This window comes from Rana temporaria, chromosome 1 (genome assembly GCF_905171775.1).
Source record: "Rana temporaria chromosome 1, aRanTem1.1, whole genome shotgun sequence".
Taxonomy (NCBI): Eukaryota; Metazoa; Chordata; class Amphibia; order Anura; family Ranidae; genus Rana; species Rana temporaria.
Genome location: NC_053489.1, coordinates 460,933,915 through 460,954,115, shown reverse-complemented (window position 1 = coordinate 460,954,115; position 20,201 = coordinate 460,933,915). Strand labels below are relative to the sequence as shown.

The window sequence follows — 20,201 nt, the reverse complement described above, 5'->3', positions numbered from 1 at the left end:
TTTTGGGACCATTGTCATTTTCACAGCGAAAAGTGCTATAAAAATGCACTGATTACAGTGAAAATGCCAATGGTAGTGAAGGGGTTAACCACTAGGGGCGCTGTAGGGGTTAAGTGTGACCTCATGTGTGTTTCTAACTGTAGGGGGCGGGGCTGGACGCGTGAGGTCAGTGATCGTCGTTCCCTATATTAGGGAACAGACGATCACTGACATTGCCACAGAGAAGAACGGGGAAGGTTTGTTTACACTCACCTCTCCCCGTTCTTCAGCTCCTGTGACCCAATCGTGGGACACCCGCGGCGATCGGGTTTGCGGGTCCCGTGGGGGCGGTCACGGAGCTTCGGACCGGGTTGCGAACTGTCCTCCGGCGGCGCGCTCGCAACCCACGGCTGGGCTCCTAAAGGGGACGTATATATATGTCCCTGTGCCCACCTGTGCTATTCTGCCGACGTATATCGTGCGGCGGTCCTTAAAGGAGTTCTCTGACCTAAAAGTTTTAACCCCCGCTGTGCCCGGGCTGTAAAAAAATAGAAAATAAACTGTCACTTACCTGCCTACGATCCCCCGTTGTTCCGATATCGCCGTCCCGTTCTCCGGTCCCGGGCCCCTTCCGCTTCCTGTGTGTCGGTGACTCATAGTGCGCTCAGCCTATCAGTGGCCGCGACGGGACATTGCTGCGGCCGCTGATAGGCTGAGCGCACTATGAGTCACCGACACACAGGAAGCGGAAGGGGCCCGGGACCGGAGAACGGGACGGCGATATCGGAACAACGGGGGATCGTAGGCAGGTAAGTGACAGTTTATTTTCTATTTTTTTACAGCCCGGGCACAGCGGGGGTTAAAACTTTTAGGTCACAGAACTCCTTTAAGTAATGAAATTAGGGCCAGCTTTTTTTATTTTATTTTGAGGACATGTTGATACCAATTTCATCACACAAATTTTAAAATTAAAATGACTTACGCCAAGAATCTTCCTTTGGCAACGGGCACAATCTGGTGCAAAGAACTTCTCATAACAAGTTTCACAATAGAGAGCACCTTTCTCCTGGACAAAGCCCATCTCCGCCATATTTTTCTTACAGTGAGCACAGTTGAATTCTTCTGGATGCCACGATTTCCCCAAAGCCAACAAAAATGGTCCCCTGGTGGAAAGAAAATAGGTAGCAGATGAAATTGCTGCACATTGAGCCTGCAGGGATATGGAGAAAACTCAAGCAGAAGGTAATGAGGAGTAAAAATTGGCGGCAAGTCATAAAAACACACTTAGAAAGAGATTTACTAATATTTCAGAGGCTCTGCATCTGTAAAATCATTCTTACAAACAATATTGTCTAAAAGGAACATAATCTTCCATCATCTTGTAAATAATTACAGAAATAGTTGCACTGTGTGTTAAACAGCTGCACTTTCCATTTATTTTTTATTTTTAGTCATTTATTGTATTAATTTGGAACATGATTTTAAAGACCTAGCATCAGATATATTTTTCATGTTAAAGTTGACCTTATAACTTTACAGGTCTGCATAAATATATTCTGACACAATATACAACAACAGCATACATTTTCAAAAAACCTTTAACTTTTATCACTAAAAAGCATTACTTAAGTTCTTCTCAATGGCCCAGATTCAGGTAGAATTTGCCCCTTTTTTACGGAGGCACAGGGCAGCATTTTTGCCCTGCGCCCCCGCAAATTTACTGCGCTGCGCGCGATTCACGGAGCAGGAGCTCCGTAAATTGCGTGTGCACTCTTTAAAATTGCCCTGCGTAAGGGCGCCTAATGTAAATGATCCCGTAGGGGGCGGGAATCATTTAAATTAGGCGCGCTCCCGCACCGAGCGTAGAGCGCATGCTCCGTCGGGAAACTTTCCCGATGTGCATTGCGGCAAATGACGTCGCAAGGACGTCATTTGCTTCCAAGTGAACGTGAATGGCGTCCAGCGCCATTCACGAATCACTTACGCAAACGACGTGAAATTCAAATTTCACGACGTGGGAACGGCGGGTATACTTTAGCATTGGCTGCCCCTACTATTAGAAGGGGCAGCTTTACGCTAAAGACGCCGTACGGAAACTCCGTAACTTGCGTACGCAGGGGGCGCGCAACATTGTGAATCGGCGTAAGTATGCAATTTGCATACTATACGCTGACCACAATGGGAACGCCCCCTAGCGGTCATCGCAAGAATGCAGCCTAAAATCTGCGTGGCATAAGAGCCTTATGCCACGCAGATTTTAGGCTGCAGTCGGCGTAACGAGTTCTCTGAATCAGGAGAATTCGTTACGCCGGCGCAAGTCAGCAATTGCGCTGCATAACTATGGTTACGCAGACGCAATTGCTTACTGAATCTGGGCCAATGACTTTGTCTAGGCCGAGATGATGGCAAGAGGAAGCATTTCCTCAATCTCCACACTCACATTTTAGAAAGTCACATAGTTGAGAGGTTGTAGCAGGGGCTGATCTGTGTCAAGGTTTATTTTTTATTTTTTTAACATAGTCAAGATCTGCATAGCACTCAAATATACATGATTGTGTCATCTGTGAACCAGCATCTCAGTCCAGGAAGTAGATTCTGACCCTGATAGTGCCTGTACAAAGATATCCACATCAATCTGGAATGAAAGCTGTGTGAAAATTATCAGGGGAGTACTGTGATCTCTAAATGAGGTAATGAAAAAACCTGGAAGTGTTACAAATTACATAGTATGCATGCACTTACCGTGACAAATACATCTTTGTCGACTTTGATATTTAAAACTGCTTTAACCGCTTAAGGACCGCCGCACACCTTTTTACGTCAACAGAATGGCATGGCTGGGCAAATGGACATACAGGTACGTCCCCTTTAATTTGCCGCCATGTGGTCGCGCGCGCCACCCTGTCGCGAGCTCCGTGCCCGTGATCGGCTCACAGAGCTAAAGAACGGTGAGATGTCAGTGTAAACACATCTCCCTGTTCTTCCTAGTGACATGTTACTGATTGTCTGTTCCCTATCATCGGGAACAGCGATTAGTGATGTGTCACTCGTAGCCACGCCCCCTAACAGTTAGAATCACTTCCTAGGACACACTTAACCCCTTCAGCGCCCCCCACAGGTTAACCCCTTTACTGCCAGTGTAATTTTTTTACTGTAATCAGTGCATTTTTATAGCACTGTATTGGCCTAAACTGAGGAAAAAAATAGTTTTTTTTATATATTTTTTGGGCATATTTATTATAGCAAAATGTAAAAAATATAGATTTTTTTTTCAAAATTGTCACTCTATTTTTGTTTATAGCGCAAAAAATAAAAACCGCAGACGTGATCAAATACCACCAAAAGAAAGCTCTATTTGTGGGAAAAAAAGGACGTCAATTTTGTTTGGGAGCCACGTCGTACGACCGCGCAATTGTCAGTTAAAGCGACGCAGTGCCGGAAGCTGAAATTTCGCCTGGGCAGGAAGGGGGTATATGTGCACAGTAAGCAAGTGGTAAAGTTTTTGTACACCCTGTACAACCACTTTTACCTACAGGTAAGCCTAGATTAATTGTACCTGTAGGTGCTGGAAATATCTCCTAAACCTCCACGGTTTAGGAGATATTTTACAAAAGAGCCGTGCGCCGATGTCTACGGCGCATGCGCCAATGTCTACGGTGCAGGCGCATTTTAGAAATGGCTACTGAGCCATTTCTAAAGGATTCATGCCGTGACTAGCAGCTCCCACCGCCGGAGTGACGTCACACGACTCTAGCCAGTCACAGAGTCTGACTTTGCGGCCCCCCCGAAAGGAAGGCGGATGAGGATGGACGCTCGCTGCTAGTGGGGACAGCGGTGACATTGCAGGCTTTGTTTTCAGGTAAGAGCCCATTCACACCTAGGCAGACAAATTCGCGGCGACAAATCGCCACAAATCGCGGTACAAATAGCGGCGTTTTTGTACCGCGATTTGCGGCGACAAAACCCCGGTATTGTCTGCCTAGATGTGCCCCAAGATTACACCCTCTATGGAGATGGTTCCCATCTCCCAGCCGAACGCCGAAGGCCGCCTGAAAAAAAGGTCCGGGACCTTTTTTCAGGCGGCAGGCGTCCGGCGTGGAGATGTGAACCATCTCCATAGAGGGAAATGTGTTTTCATCCCTCTGGCGGCAGCGGCGTCACACTACAGGCGACAAAACGCCTAGGTGTGAATGGGGGCTTAGTGACACATACTGGGCTACTATGCGATGCATAGTAGCCCATTATGCTTTACCTTTGCAGGGAAATAAAGAGAAAGTAAAACCCATCAGGGTTTACTTCCTCTTTAATGGGACTGTGGTATTGTCATGTCTGGCAGATCAGCCCTTGTTGCAGACCACTGTGAGTTGCTCCAAAGTTGCAGTCGGATTACTGAGGAAATGCTGCTTCAGGGTAGAGGTAAAGGTAGAGCTTTTATGAAAAATGAAACCATTACTGTAAAATACATTTTAATTACTGGGAGGGAGAAGAAGAAATGTTTCTGCCTGCACCCTGCCTATATATGACATCTCAGCCTAAGAAAAAAATGCTTAAAGACTGCTTTGGAATGATAAAAGGCAAAGCTTTTCTGAAAAATGAAACTTCTGCTGTATATTAAGAATTGTCAAAAATGTACTGATGCAAAAAAATGCTTGACATACAGTAGATAATCTCCGTGCTGCAGCTTCTCACCTTGTGATGTTCTACAAAGTTACAGTCTAATCACAATTAGAGGAGACAGAGGAGCACTACAAATACACAAGGAGTGTGGGGATGTTTAAAGGGGTTGTAAAGGTAAATGTTTTTTCACCTTAATGCATCCTATGCATTAAGGTGAAAAAACATCCGATGGTACCGCCCCCCCCCCTCCCGAGCCCCGTTTTACTTACCTGACCCTTCGAAAGTCCCGGGCGCGTCCATGTGATCTTTTTCAGTTGCCAGCCTGGCCGTTGATTGGCTAGGCCGGGCGGATTGATAGCAGCGCAGCCATTGGCTGGCGCTGCTGTCAATCACAGCGGATGACGCGGCGTGCCGGGGGGCGGGCCGAGTGATACAGTCGGCGGCTATGCCCACCGCTGTATCACGGGAGCGCGCTCGCAAAAGCTTTCCACCATGCGAGCTCGCTCGCATGAAGGTAGAAAGCTTTTGTGAGGAGGAGCTGAGACAGCCGCCGAGGGACCCCAGAAGACTGGATTAGGGGACCCTCTGTGCAAAACGAGCTGCACAGTGGAGGTAAGTATAACATGTTTGTTATTTAAAAAAAAAAAATCTGCCTTTAGTGACCCTTTAAAGAAGAGCTCCAGTCTCCCACCAAAAAATTTAAAGTCAGCAGCTAAAAATACTGTAGCTGCTGATTTTTAATATAAGGACACTTACCAGTTTAGGGATCCAGTGATGTCTGCACCTGAGCCGATTCTTCAGGTAAGGAAAACCGGCTACGCTTTGTAAAATTCTTCTGCAGTGTTCTGGGACCTGTGTTTGTCCTAGAAGGCTGCAGGGGGGATTGGGGGAGGAGGAGGGGCAGAACATGCTTGTAGATTGCCACAGCGATCTGACCGGGAAGTGGGAGCAGGTACCCCCCCTCCAAAAAGGGGCAAATGTGGCAGTGGAGGGGGGAGAATGCAAACAAGTGGAATTTCCCCTTTTGGGCAAGTTCTGATTTAAGTTCACTGCACTAATGAGTTGAAATGCTTGATGTGAATTAGAAACTGCATTCCAATACCTCACCTTGGGTTGCCATCACGTATGCATAGTGACATTTTAATAAAATTTAGAACAAATATTTGTAGAGTGATTAGAAATTGTTCAGCTTACTTTTAAGAAGCAGCTGTCATTTGTCCAAAACAGGTGAAACAGGGATATGGATGGTTATGGGCACCATGCATACCTTTCCTTCCAGTTAAATTTAATACTTTACACTTGCTTTGGACTAAATGTCTATAAAAGTAACAAATTCGTACAGATGACATTTTAGGATTTGTACATTTTCACACATTTTACAAAAATGTATTTATAATTTGCCATAAACACTTATTTTTTTCATTAAATTTAAACATAAATTCTAGATAGGATTCCAATAACTTGTTTGGTCAAAATATTGCCACTTTTCACATTGTATGCTGTGCTGCTGTTTATGGAGAAAAAAAAGCTATTTATACATAAAGTACTTTTTTTGAAGTCCATGGTATGGGATACCTTTGCTACAATAAAATATGTAGAAATATTCTAAACAAATAAAGAAATGTTAGTTAAATCCCAATAATAACTGTACTTCTATCGGAAATCCCTGAGGCAGAGTGAGTACAGCACATACTGACCTAACTTGATATACTCCTTGTTCTGTGTAAGCACCTTTATCCACTGGTATCCTCTCAGCTATGTAGAGGTGCAACAATAGCAGCCCTTATGTACAACAAAATGTTCTCTTCTACGAGTGTCAGCACAGGCTAATTTACTGGACTCATTAACAAAAGACTGACACTAAAGAAGACAAGCTTCCCTGTTCCAGAAAGGATTGAGTTTCTATCTGTATTAAAAAGACTGGCAATGCTACCTACAAAATGGAACCTTGAGAGCGTGGAAATGCTATGGAAGGTATACCTGATGTAACTTGGGATACAAGAGAAAGAAAACCTTCAGCAACAAAATCCCTGCACAATGATGACTCTTTAATGATTACAATTCTGACATTCTCTGGTCCGCATACAAAGTTCAACTGCAGGTGAATAAGGGATTATGTGGAATGCATAATAAAGCAGACTCATCGTGCTCTATGTCACCCACCCTTACATATGTAAGGGTAGCATATTTATTACATAGTAACCCACAATGGACTTCTAATACATTACAACAAATAAACGTGGGATTCTAAAAAAATTGAGACCATCTGGATAAAAAAATATCTAGACCCTATTGCTGTCCACCTATAGTGTAGTAATTTTATTGCACCAGATTTAAAGATTTCAAAAAGTATTGCACTTACATATAACTGTGCCCTGACTTGGCACGAATATATACAGCCTTCAGTTTAAAGGCCATTGCTTCTCCCTCCCGGGAACAGCATGCATTCCACCACCAGAAAATCTGGGACAGAGGTATCCTGGAATTGACGACACCCGTGAGGCTACCACAGGCATTGTCAATTCTGGCATATCTCTGTTTCAGATGGACCATCAAATATCCCAATCACGGTTTCACCATCAGATGTCAGAGGTATGCCAGAATTGACAATACCGTGGTAGTCTCACGGGTGTCGTCAAATCCAGCATACCTCTGACATCACTTATGACCCGGACTTCCCGGGGGTGGAAAGCATGCCAAAACTATAATATTTTCTTTGTGTCAAGTGAAATACTTGCGCTGTAAAATATGTGGGGGACAAATAATGAAATAGGGTAGAGTACTACACAGTGACTAGTGAAGATAATACTGTGTAACATAAAAATAACAATGAATCACAAAACAACGGTTCTCAATAAAAGTCCAGTGCTCTGAAAAAAGTCCAAATCCGGCACAGTTCTGCCGTGTATGGGTGTGTTTCATCAAAAGTCAGTCTCCAACAGTGCAAGTGTTGTATAAATAATAATACACAAAATACACACTTTTAAGGAAAAACACACGGAAGGTAGTTCTAGAGAAAGTATATATAAGACCCTTGAATCCGGAGTGTGAGTGGGATAGAGTAGTTGAGCCAACACCAAGATTACATATATACACCTCTGGTGTGCCCAGCTGCTCACCTCAAGTTGATCGCAGTATCTCCAGATCAACCTGGTCTGGATGTTTATGGTCCACAAGTAGAGAAATCTCCGTCCAATGTGTCATATGAAAAAGCAAAAATAAAAAGACAACAAAAAGCTGATGGTGAAATAACGTCACAACGGGGGCTGTTAATTGGGGTCTTGACGGGTGGGAGTGCACTCACATGTAGGTGAGAGATCTCAGGCTCATCTCCACGAGTACCGAACTCGTAGGTCCCTCTATATTCCCTCTATTTTCTCCCCCACTAGGTCTTGGAGGTCGTGGGCTAACTGTTTGGTCTCTCCAAGGGTTCAGCGTGTGTGGAGATGTCTCAGCTGTTATGTGCTAAAGGTGACTCCTATTCCTTTTTCAATGCCTAAGATGCAGCGCTCGCATGGCATGATGATGGAGAAGAGGTGAAAAAGAAATATCCATAGTGTAACCCAGTCAGCGGTACAAACAGTTTTATTAAAAACAGATTAAAAACTCACATAAAAAGTTCAGGAACTCAGCAACAATCCCACGAGTGGCGAACTCGTATGCCTGTTCGTCGGATGCTGGGGTGTATCCTGCCTGCCAATCCCGACGCGTATCGTCACGGTCACGTGACTTCATCAGGGGATGAAATAGGGGACACATAGACAGACATTTATAGTCTGTATTAATGAGCGCCCGGCGGCCATTTTGTTGAAGTTTAAGAGTAATGACAACGCTGCTGGTAGTCTACTTGCGCCATGCTAGATATTACAAGTGGCGCGTGTAGAGCAAAACAAAAAACGGAGGTCGGGGTACAAAACAAATAGGATGGCGTCATATCTGAACAGACCAAACGTAAATGTCAGGGTGCGGAATCCAATTTTGAGAGACCTAATGCCGAGGGGAGAGAAGCATATTGGAACGTGGAGAAAGTGAGGGAGGAGGGGAGAGAGGATGGGAGGGGCCAGAAGATCATGTTTTAATATGGGAATATGTGATGTGGGACCATAGTGATAGATCTTCGATAGGGACATATCTGGACAATAAAAGTATCCGTATGACCCTAGAAGCTCCTGTTAACATGGAAGGGTGTAGGACTAATCAGGAAAGGGATGGTGTGGTGGGACGGAGGGGATGGGGAAAATAAAAGGGCGGGGAGGGGCTGACATGGAGATATAAATATCACTAGAAGAGAACTAAATTAATAGAAGTCTATAGGTGCCAAATGCCTAACTGAGATGGAGAGTGACCATAAGAGTATAAAACGGCTATAAAGAAACAAGGGCAGGGGAGTGTCACACTAATGAGGACCAACGGCCTGATCCCTAGGATCTTAGCCTAATATATGATAATAGGAGTTTTGATCATGCAACACAAATATATATATAGGTTGGTACGCAAGAATGGGTAATGCACATATACTAGAACCCAGTCAGGCCTATACTACACCTAACTACCTCGGTTTGGGGGAGTGGTGAATTAACATATGGTGCATAGTATCAATATGAGTGAATGGTACTCACACAAGAGTGTGATACCAGGGGGAGGGGAGTGGAAGGGACAGGTATAAAGGGCTTATAGGGAAGAGGGCTTTAGTGCCAGTGAATGGGTTGCGAATTGCCATACATAACAGGGATGAGGCAACGCTCACTGATCTTCTGATAATAGTAGCTAGGTTAGGACACTGTATGTGTATACTACACCAGCAAGTAAAAACTTTTGAAATAAAAATAAAAATAAAAGATGGAAACTATAGAGGAACGAAGTCAGATAACGGACACAGCCAATATTCAAAAAATGAGAATAGACTGGCCCGAACCACAGGAGGCATGATGTCCCTCAGCATTCAACGTACAGCCAGATGCCATCTGGATTATAAATAAGTACAGTAAGAGGAAGCATTTGCACAATAAAATCAAAAATCACTAATAAAACAATTGAGGTCAAAATCTATGTTTAAACCCTTTGGTGCAAAAGTGTCCATGGAGAATATATATTTAGACTCTATTTGACTCAGTGTCCTAACTTTGTGGCCGCCACGCCAAGGCCTAGAGTAAGGCACTATCCCCCAGAACCTTAAATGTGTAGGGTCTTTTTGATGTACTTCAGCAAAGTGGCGGGATACACTGTGTTTTGGGAACCCGCTTTCAATATTTTTGACGTGCTCCTTAATGCGAATCCTCAAGAGTCTTTTGGTGCGCCCAATGTACTGGAGGATGTCTTTTTATTTTTGCTTTTTCATATGACACATTGGACGGAGATTTCTCTACTTGTGGACCATAAACATCCAGACCAGGTTGATCTGGAGATACTGCGATCAACTTGAGGTGAGCAGCTGGGCACACCAGAGGTGTATATATGTAATCTTGGTGTTGGCTCAACTACTCTATCCCACTCACACTCCGGATTCAAGGGTCTTATATATACTTTCTCTAGAACTACCTTCCGTGTGTTTTTCCTTAAAAGTGTGTATTTTGTGTATTATTATTTATACAACACTTGCACTGTTGGAGACTGACTTTTGATGAAACACACCCATACACGGCAGAACTGTGCCGGATTTGGACTTTTTTCAGAGCACTGGACTTTTATTGAGAACCGTTGTTTTGTGATTCATTGTTATTTTTATGTTACACAGTATTATCTTCACTAGTCACTGTGTAGTACTCTACCCTATTTCATTATTTGTCCCCCACATATTTTACAGCGCAAGTATTTCACTTGACACATTTACTTCACTTTAGTCTATTGAGGTAGACTTTTATATATTTGCAGCAGTATTTTTTAGTTTCCAGTTCGCCCCTCCCCCTCCCCCACCTTTCAGACAGCGCAGGAGTTCACGCTTAACTAAATAATATTTTCTTTGCTTTATGGTGGTGGCATTCTTTGGAAAGAAAGTTTACTGATTTACGATGATAATGAAAGATCTAATGGTGAGACCGTTATTGTTTCGGATGGATCATCAAATAAACCAAAGCGATGGCTGAACTATATTCAGTTAGAGGTCACTGGAGCGACGGTGAGTGGACATTTCTCACATTGGGGGTGGTATTTGGTGATTTATTGGACGATCACTCCTCAAAAATAAGAAGATCACATTCTATGGAGTGGGATATACCATGTTTATTTATGGACTTTATATATTGACTTTCCTTAGTTTATTTTAAGGTTATGTGTTGAAACTTTATTAGCTCTGATTCCTTTGTTTTTTTTTGGTTTAATACTAAATACAAAGTGCAGGGTTTAGGGGCATGCTACGCCCAATGTGCAGGGTTCAGCTCTCTTTGACAGGCTGTCCATATGTTACTTCCTCCCCTCCTAAGCTCTGACCTCTGCACAACTCTCCCTCATCTCCCACCTCTGCACACATCTCTCTCCACGGCCCTCATCTTCCACCCCCCCAAAAGCTTCCTCAGGTCACATACCAGACCTGGTTCTAGTAACCCCTGGCAGAGTAGGCGGCTCTGTCTCTCACACTTGCAGATAGGAGATCATTGATCAGCATCTATGCACCCAGGCACAGTTTGGGGTTCACAATACAGCTTATTACGTCATGCCCCATACCACAGTGCACCTGTATCTCACTTGTCTTTACCGTGAGGGCAGGGCAGGCAGAGATCTCTGACAGGGGCTAAGTGGAAAGCTGTCCTTGTAACAGTTGTGCGTGGAGGGCAAGAATGGGAGGTGGCATTCTGGGTGAAGAAAAGCCCTTGGTACGAGGGCCACATGAAATATTCTGGTGGGCCAGATTCAGCCAGTGGGCCTTGTGTTTGACAGGTGTATTGTGACAAGATAATCATTGTTTGTATTTAAATTACAATGCTGATATTATCAAATTACATTTTGTTCTGTGATTATACATTTCCTTTAACCACTTAAGGACCGGCCCCTTTATATATACATCGGCAGAATGGCACGGACAGGCAAAGGCAGGTACAGGTACGTCGCCTTTAAGATGCTGCCGTGTGGTCGCACTCGCGACCCTGCCGCCTTCCCCGTGAGTTGGACCGCGGGTCCTGTGGTCTTGATCGCCACGGGGATCCCCGCGATCGCCTCACGGAGGTATGGAGCGGGGAGATGCTTGTGAAAACGAGCATCTCCTTGCTCTGTCTAGTCACAATGACACTGATCTCGGCTCTGTGTACTCAGAGCAGAGATCAGTGTCATGTGACACACAGCGCACCCCCCTACAGTAACAAACACTAAATAGGGCACACTTAACCCCTACAGCGCCACCTAGTGGTTAACCCCTTCACTGCCAGTGTAATTTTCACAGTAACCAGTGCATTTTTATAGCACTGATCGCTGTGAAAATTACAATGGTCCCAAAAATGTGCCAAAAGTGTCCGCCATAATGTCACAGTCACTATAAAAATCGCTGATCGCCGCCATTACTAGTAAAAAAAAATATTAATAAAAATGCCATAAAACTATCCCCTATTTTGTAGACGCTATAACTTTTGCGCAAACCAATCAATAAACGCTTATTGCGGTTTTTTTTTAACCAAAAATATGTAGAAGAATACGTATCGGCCTAAACTGAGGAAAAAAACGTTTGTTTTATATATTGTTGGGGGATATTTATTATAGCAATTTTTTTTTTCAAAATTGTTGCTCTATTTTTGTTTATAGCACAACAAATTAAAAACGCAGAGGTGATCAAATACCACCAAAAAAAAAGCTCTATTTGTGGAAAAAAAAATTGTTTTTGAGCAATGTCGCACGACCGCGCAATTGTCAGTTAAAGCAAGGCAGTGCCGAATCGGAAAAGGGGGCCTGGTCCTTTAGCTGGTCTGGGGCTGAAGTGGTTAAATAACCCCAAAAAAAACCCCGCAAGGAAAAAATATTCTACTTCTAAAGGCAGATTTTTTGGGGGGGGGCACAAGTCTTTTCATGAACATCAGAACATCCCACTCAAAGAGGTGCTGGGAACTTTTAAATTTGAAAATGTAGTCCGATGAATTAAAACCTCAAAGAAGCTCAGAAGCTCAATGGAGAGGCCGCTTCCACACAGCAAGGTTTCTCTCTACGGCCACCCAACAGCAGATTCAATCATAAAAAATATAGAAAAGAGTGCCAGATCAAATCAGATAAGAGAGATAGATAATTCAAATTGTTGATAAAAAAATACATAAAAAAGCCAACACATTTTGGGGGCAACATTACTTCCCTTTCATCAGGGCTCAGAGAAACTAGGAACTTGACAGAACCATATAACAACCAGTATTACTAACGAACAAATAACACCATAACTTTGCATGGTCTTTTATGAACAATCTCACTACAACCTTTGTTAAAAGAGGGATTTCTTAAATTCTGAGGTTTTATCAGCCCACCGTTTTATATTTTGAGAAGCCCAAGCCACTGATTAGATTATGAGATGCAGTGACCCATAAAGTCTTCCCTTGTCAGTAAAACCTGTGCAGTTTGAAATGTTTGATAAACTGCATCACAACTAGAAGTTTTTTTTGGCTTATACTCATTTACTATGGCTTAAAGCATTCACTGCTCAACATTTAATATTTGGTAGATTCAGTTTCATTACAAATGGTACTACTCATGGATTTAATTTTGGAGCCAGGAAATTATGGACGGAATTGAAAGATGCTTGCCTTACTAAAAGCTATGGGGAACTTGTTAAATATTTAATAAATTTAAAGGAAAAAAAATCAATAATTAACAGTGCTAACATAGCAAGGTATTTTATCTTAGAGATCATGTCTGGCTTTGTATTCTGTTAAGTAAGGCATCCCTGTCCTGGATGTATTTTGGCTTCAAAACAGGTGTTGTTGTCTGTCACTTGATATAAGTGCCTGCCTTAATTCAAGGTATTCTTGCCAACAAGGGCATGAACTAAAATTACATTAAAACCACCAGCTGTGGTCTTTAAAATGTCATCAGAGGAAATGGACCAGCATGCTTTATCTAATGCAAGCAAATTAAAATATTAAACTTCATTTGTAAAAAAAAAAAAAAAAAAAAAAAAAAAAAGATAGCAAGATGCAGCACACAATAATATTGATGATGTACTCAAAAACAGCAGAATTTAAACGCTTTTAGTTTTTAAGGTCCTGCAATCAGTCACTAAAAGACACAACTCTCCAATGTGGTGTGGGAATGCTTGTTAATGCCCTTTATGTTATATATTAGGACACCAGCGCTATGTGCACCTCTATTTAAAAAAAAAAAAAAAAAAAACACGAAAGTTCCCAATTAAATACCCACTTAAGGGCTGCCCAATAGCAGATATACTGGGCAGCTCTCCTGTGTAGGATTATATATATATATATATATATATATATATATATATGTGATTCTGCACTTCCGCCTAAGGGGCATGCACTGCCATTGCTCCGCTTCTGCTGTGATTACTCACGGCAGAAGCCAATCTGCGGATTGCCGGGCAATGGATGTCTGTCGACACCCTACAATAGTCAGGCAGAGACACAGAACAGAGCTCTGCCTATGTAAACAAGGCAGAGCACTGTTCTGATTGGGAATAAGTAATGGATTTTCTCTCTCTTCAAAGTAGGGAATAAAATCGATCGATTCCCTTAGTTAAAACAGTACGTACAGTACACTGGTTAAACACTCAGGTAACCCATTGATCACCTTTAATGTTTACCCCCTTCCTAGCTAGTGTCATTAGTGCCGTGACAGTGCATATTTTAGCACTAATCACTGTATTAGTGTCACTGGTTCCCACTAAGTGTCAAAAGTATCAGTTAGGCCTCGTACACACGATAGGTTAACCAGAGGACAACGGTCTGAAGGACCGTTTTCATCGGTCAAAACCGATCGTGTGTGGGCCCCATAGGTTATTTAACCATAGGTTAAAATAGAGCCAACTTGCTTTAAAATCAACCTATGGATTCCTAACCGATACGTCAAAACCGATCGTTAGTAGGCACAACCATCGGTTAAAAATCCACGCATGCTCAGAATCAAGTCGACGCATGCCTGGAAGCATTGAACTTCGTTTTTTTCAGCACGTCGTTGTGTTTTACGTCACCACGTTCTGACACGATCGGTTATTTAACCTATGGTGTGTAGGCGTGACGGACCATCAGTCAGCTTCATCGGTTAACCTATGACAGCGGTCCTTCAGACCGTTGTCCTCTGGTTAACCTATCGTGTGTACGAGGCTTTAGTGTCCTATTGTCTGCTGCAATATGACAGTCCCACTATAAGTCGTTGATCGCCACAGTTACTAGTATAAAATAAAAATACATTAAAGGTTCCAGTATACATACCATAGTTTATGGACACTATAAGTTTGCGCAAACCAATCAATATAAGCTTATTGGGATTTGTTTTACTAAAAATATGTAGCAGAATACATACTGACCTAAATTTATGAACAAAATTTTTATTTATTTTTTTAAATTGTCTGTCTTTTTTTGTTTATAGCGCAAAAAAATAAAACACACAGTGGTGGTCAAATATCACCAAAAGAAAGCTCCATTAATGAGAAAAAAATAACAGGATTTTAAAAACAGCTTACCTGTAAAATCCTTTTCTTGGAGAAAACCACGGGACACAGAGCCTTTATCTTTACATAATGGGTTAAGGGTCACCAGCGGTGATTGGACACTGGCACAACCAATTGAAGACAGTTCCCCTCCATATAACCCCTCCCATCAGGGAAGCACCTCATTTTTGTAGCAGGCAATAAGGTTCCCATAAGAAGGGGGGGGGACCTCTGTGTCCCGTGGTGTACTCCAAGAAAAGGATCTTACAGGTAAGCTGTTTTAAAAAATCCTGTTTTCTTTATCGTACACCCGGGACACAGAGCCTTTATCTTTACATAATGGGACATCCCAGAGCAATGCTCCATATGAAGGGGGGGAGACACAGATCAAGCAGGCCACCATGGACCTAAAGCTTTATACCGCTGCCTGCAGCACACTTCGCCCAAAGGCGGCATTCTCCTGTCCTTCTCACGTCCACTTGATAAAATTTGGAAAATGTGTGGACTGAGGACCAAGTTGCAGCTTTACAGATCTGAGTCACCGAAGCCTGGTGGTGCACTGCCCATGAAGCACTTATCACCCTGGTAGAGTGCGCCCTAACAGAAAAAGGAGGAGTCATATTCTTTAAACCGTAGGCTTGAATAATTGTCTGTCGAATCCACCTGGAGATGGTGGATCTTGATGCCGCTTGTCCCTTCTTGGGACCATCTGGCAAAATAAACAAAACATCCATTTTACGTATCTGAGCTCTTTACTGCTCTCACGAGATCTAGAGAGTGTAATAATTGTTCCTCCGCTGTCTGCGGATCCGGAAAAAGGGAAGGCAGGACAATGTCCTGATTTAAATGAAAAGCTAACACCACCTTAAGTAAAAAGGCAGGATAGGGTCGTAGTACAATTTTGTCTTTATAACAAACCAAATAAGGCTCTTTACAGGAAAGAGCTGCCAATTCAGATACTCTTCTAACCGACGAGATAGCAATCAAAAAGGCCAACTTCCTGCTTAAAAGAATCAGCGGAATGTGGTGAATAGGTTCAAAGGGTTGCTTTTGCAACACTGATAATACTAGATTAAGATCCCATGGGCACAAGGGAGACTTGACTGGCGGATTGATCCGCAGTACCCCCTGAATGAAGGCCCGCACTAGGGAATGAGATGCCAGCGGCCTTTGAAAGAAGACTGATAGGGTTGATATTGGACCCTTAATGGTACTAAGGGCTAATTTTATATCCACTCCTAGCTGGCAAAAGGCAAGAATGCTATTTATGTCATATCTTTAAAGATTCCATTTGTTGGTTTCACGCCATGAAACATATGCTTTCCAGACTCTGTAGTAAATAAGTCTGGAAGCTGGCTTTCTGGCATTAATAATTGTAGAAAGTACTGGACCTGAGATCCCTCTCTTCCTCAGAATGAGGGTCTCAGTAGCCAAACCATCAAACTTAAGAGTTTGTAAGGAAGGATGGAACACTGGACCTTGTGACAGCAAGTCGTAACAAAGCGGAAGCTTTCCAAGGTGTTCCAACCGCCATCTTTATGATCTTTATGATCCCTGTTGAATCTGGAAGCTAACAGGTCTATATCCGGGGTGCCCCCATCTCTGGCATATGGCCTGAAAGATCTCGAGGTGGAGAGACCACTCTCCTGGTGACAGCTGCTGGCGACTCAGATAGTCCGCTTGCCAGTTTTCTACCCCTGGGATGAGAATTGCAGAGAGACAAGGAATATGTTCTTCTGCCCAAGTCAAAATGCGATTCACCTCCTTCTGAGCGCCCTGACTGCGGGTGCCTCCTTGGTGATTGACGCAAGCTACTGCAGTAGCATTGTTGGATTGAATCCGAACTGGGTGGCCCTGTAACCTGATTGTCCAGGGGTTACATCCAGAGCTTGGATCTTCTTGTTCCAGGCAGTTAAAATACTGCTCTGAAGTAGTCTTGAGTGAGACTGGGCATAAGGGACGGCCATCTTCCCCAATAGCCTCATGCAAAGGCGAATAGATGGTCTCTTGTTTGCCTTGACCTTGTGGATCAGGTCCTTTAGTGACTTGATCTTTGGCTCTGGTAGGAATACCCAGCTTTGGACTGTGTCTATGATCATGCCCAAGTACTCTACCCTTCTTTGGGCTTGTAGAGAGGATTTTTGTAAGTTTACAATCCATCCTAAATGCTCCAGGTATCTTATAGTGGTGAGCACAGCGTGATCTAATTTTGCCACTGACTGATCTATAACCAGTAGATCGTCTAGATAAGCTGTTATCACGATGCCTTGTGCTCTGAGATTTGCTAACAGAGGGGCTAGTACCTTTGTAAATACCCGAGGTGCGGTAGCCAAACCAAAGGGCAGAGCCACAAACTGGAAGTAGCGATGTTCTACAGCAAAACCCTTAAAAATCTCTGGTGAGTGGAATGGATGGGCACATGTAAGTATGCGTCTTTGATGTCTATTGACGCCATGAATTCTCTGCCTTGTAGGGTGGCAACCACTGATCGATTAGTTTCCATTCGGAAATGGCGAATGTTCAGAAACTGATTTAGAGATCTTAGACCCAGAATGGGTCTGACGTCTCAGTTTGGCTTTGGGATTACAAAGAGGTTTGAATAAAACCCTGAACCTTGCTTCTTTAAGGGTACTTCTGTGATCACCCCTTGGGACAGCAAGTGATCCAATCCTTTGAAAAAGGATGCTCTTTTTAAAGGATTCTTGGAAAGCCTTGAGCTTCGGAACTGAGAAGATGGGATCTCTTGAAATTCCAACTTGTATCCTAGGGATACTGTGGATACTACCCATCTGTCCTGGATTTCTGTCTGCCATGCCGCTGAAAACTGAGAAAGCCGTCCCCCCACTCGGCCGAGAGGGGGTGCGCCTCTTCATGCAGAGGCTTTGGGGTTTTGCTTGTTATCCCTTGAACCCCAATGCTTCTTGTTCTTCTGGGCCTGGTCTTCTTTAGTCTTTGTGGCTGGCAGAAAATGCCGTCGCCACTGGCTGGAGGTAGATCTACCAGGAGTCAGGGAGAGAGAACGTTTAAAACAAGGTCTCTTGTTTTTCTTCTTCTCTGGTAATAGAGTGGTTTTCCCACTCGATATCTTTTGAAAATATTTCTCCAAATCTTCCCCAAAGAGGCTTCGCCATGGAAGGGGAAACTAGCCAAAAGCTTTTTGCATGGTGCCTCTGCAGATCAATGCTTTAGCCAAAGAATTCTGCGCATATGCACCAGTTGGAGTGTGAGACGCAATGTTTGCAGAATCAAATCTCTCATAGCGTCAATTGTAAAACATAAGGCTTTAGGCAAATTTTCCCACAATTGGACTTGTTCTGGAGGCAGCTCCTTCAGCCCTTGTTTTACCTGGTCCTTGAAGACCTGACACATGCCTACTGCTGCTACAGCAGGTTGGGCGACTGACCCAGCCAGAAGGAAGGAGGACTTTAATAAAGATTCCAATTTATTTTCCTAAGGGTCTTTAAACACCTGTACGTTATCCGCTGGACAAGTCAGGTTCTTATTTACACAAGAAATGACTGCATCTACCGAAGGCAGGCTCCACTTCTTGCAAAACTCTTCCTCCATAGGATAAAGAATATCAAACTTCTTTGGAGGTGAGAAACGCTTGTCTGGGTGTAACCAGTCTGAGTAGATTAGCTTCTTTAACCCCCCTGACGGTAAACCCGAGCGTGACTCGGGGTTGGTTTTACATGTTAGGATCGGCAAACCCGAGTCACGCTCGGGCTGGACGGGCTTACCTTTCGCTGGATCCACAGGCTTGGTTTACTCACCTTGTCCCTGGATCCAGCGATGCCACCCGCTGTGTGAGCGAGCGGGACCTCCTCGCTCGATTCACAGTCCCCGTGTGACGCCGATCTCCGTTCCCTGCGACGTTACAAAGCACGGGGACGGAGAACGGCGCCAAATTCAAAAAAGTAAACAAACACATTACATACAGTATACTGTAATCTTATAGATTACAGTACTGTATGTAAAAAATACACACCCCCCTTGTCCCTAGTGGTCTGCCCAGTGTCCTACATGTACTTTTATATAATAAAAAATGTCATTTCTGCCTAAAAACTGTAGATTGTCCAAAAGTGTCCCTTTATGTCAAAAATGGTTTTAGATCAGCTAGAAAACAGCGATAATAAATTATAATCACTTGCAGAAATGTGCGATAGCGATTTGCGGAGAAATTTGTCATAAAAAAAATAAAATAATGACAGCGACAATTCTGCAACTGCAAATTTCAGTGATTTTGAGTTGATTACATTATTGAATAATTTTTATTATAATTATATTATTATTTGTTATAATTATTTATAATTATTTATTATATTATAATTTATAATTTTGTTTTAAAAAAAAATCATACCCGGGATGCCTACAAGACTCTTGCTTGGTCAGATTTAAGTGAGTTATTTCTAAAAATTACAGGCCTACAGTATAAAACGCCAATTTCCTTGCAAAATAAATGTACCGCTTTTGGTACGTAATTCCAGACAGAATCATACCGCCAGGGAGGTTAATAAAGGATGAACTAGAAAAGAGCATGCACCCTGCAGGGATTTTAATGAGCCCAGGGAGGAGACAGGTGATTCAGTTAACTCCGAAGAGGGCAACCTAAATGTAGTACGCACTGTTTCAGCATAACATTGCACCTGTGACCTTAGCATTTGGGAAGCAGAAAATGGTTCCTCTGAAATCCCTGATCCATCCGACTTTTCATCCCTGTCCTCTGTAGGTGTTATCTCATCCTCATCCTTCTCCTCTTCAGATCTTTCTGAAAGAGGATCTAACATCATTGAAGGAGATCTGCTTCACTTTTTGTCCTTTTGCGAGGACTTTGCGATTAGTGTAGCGATCTTTCATTCCAGGTTTTCCATGGCTGCGATAAAGGTGTCCTCAGTGACATATGTAGGCCCAGGTGCCACTGGAGAAATTGTTACTCCTGATAGTGGCAATGGCTCCTCCTGTATTGGTATATCAAGATTTACAGGGGAGGAAGGTACCGAGCAGGTACGGCTAGAGCCTCCAGTCCTAGGCGGCGGTG

At 43.2% G+C, this 20,201-nt stretch overlaps 1 protein-coding gene across 1 annotated transcript in view; it reads right to left on the bottom strand.

Annotated features, from left to right (window-relative positions):
* The window catches only part of LOC120932525 (LIM domain-binding protein 3-like), a gene marked incomplete at its 5' end in the record, with an annotated part of 91,462 nt that overhangs the window by 26,748 nt on the left and 44,513 nt on the right, over positions 1-20,201 (bottom strand). Inside the window, one exon of the mRNA XM_040344975.1 lies at positions 962-1,142. Coding sequence (XP_040200909.1) covers positions 962-1,142 — 181 coding nt within the window. The remainder of the gene's footprint in view (positions 1-961; positions 1,143-20,201) is intronic.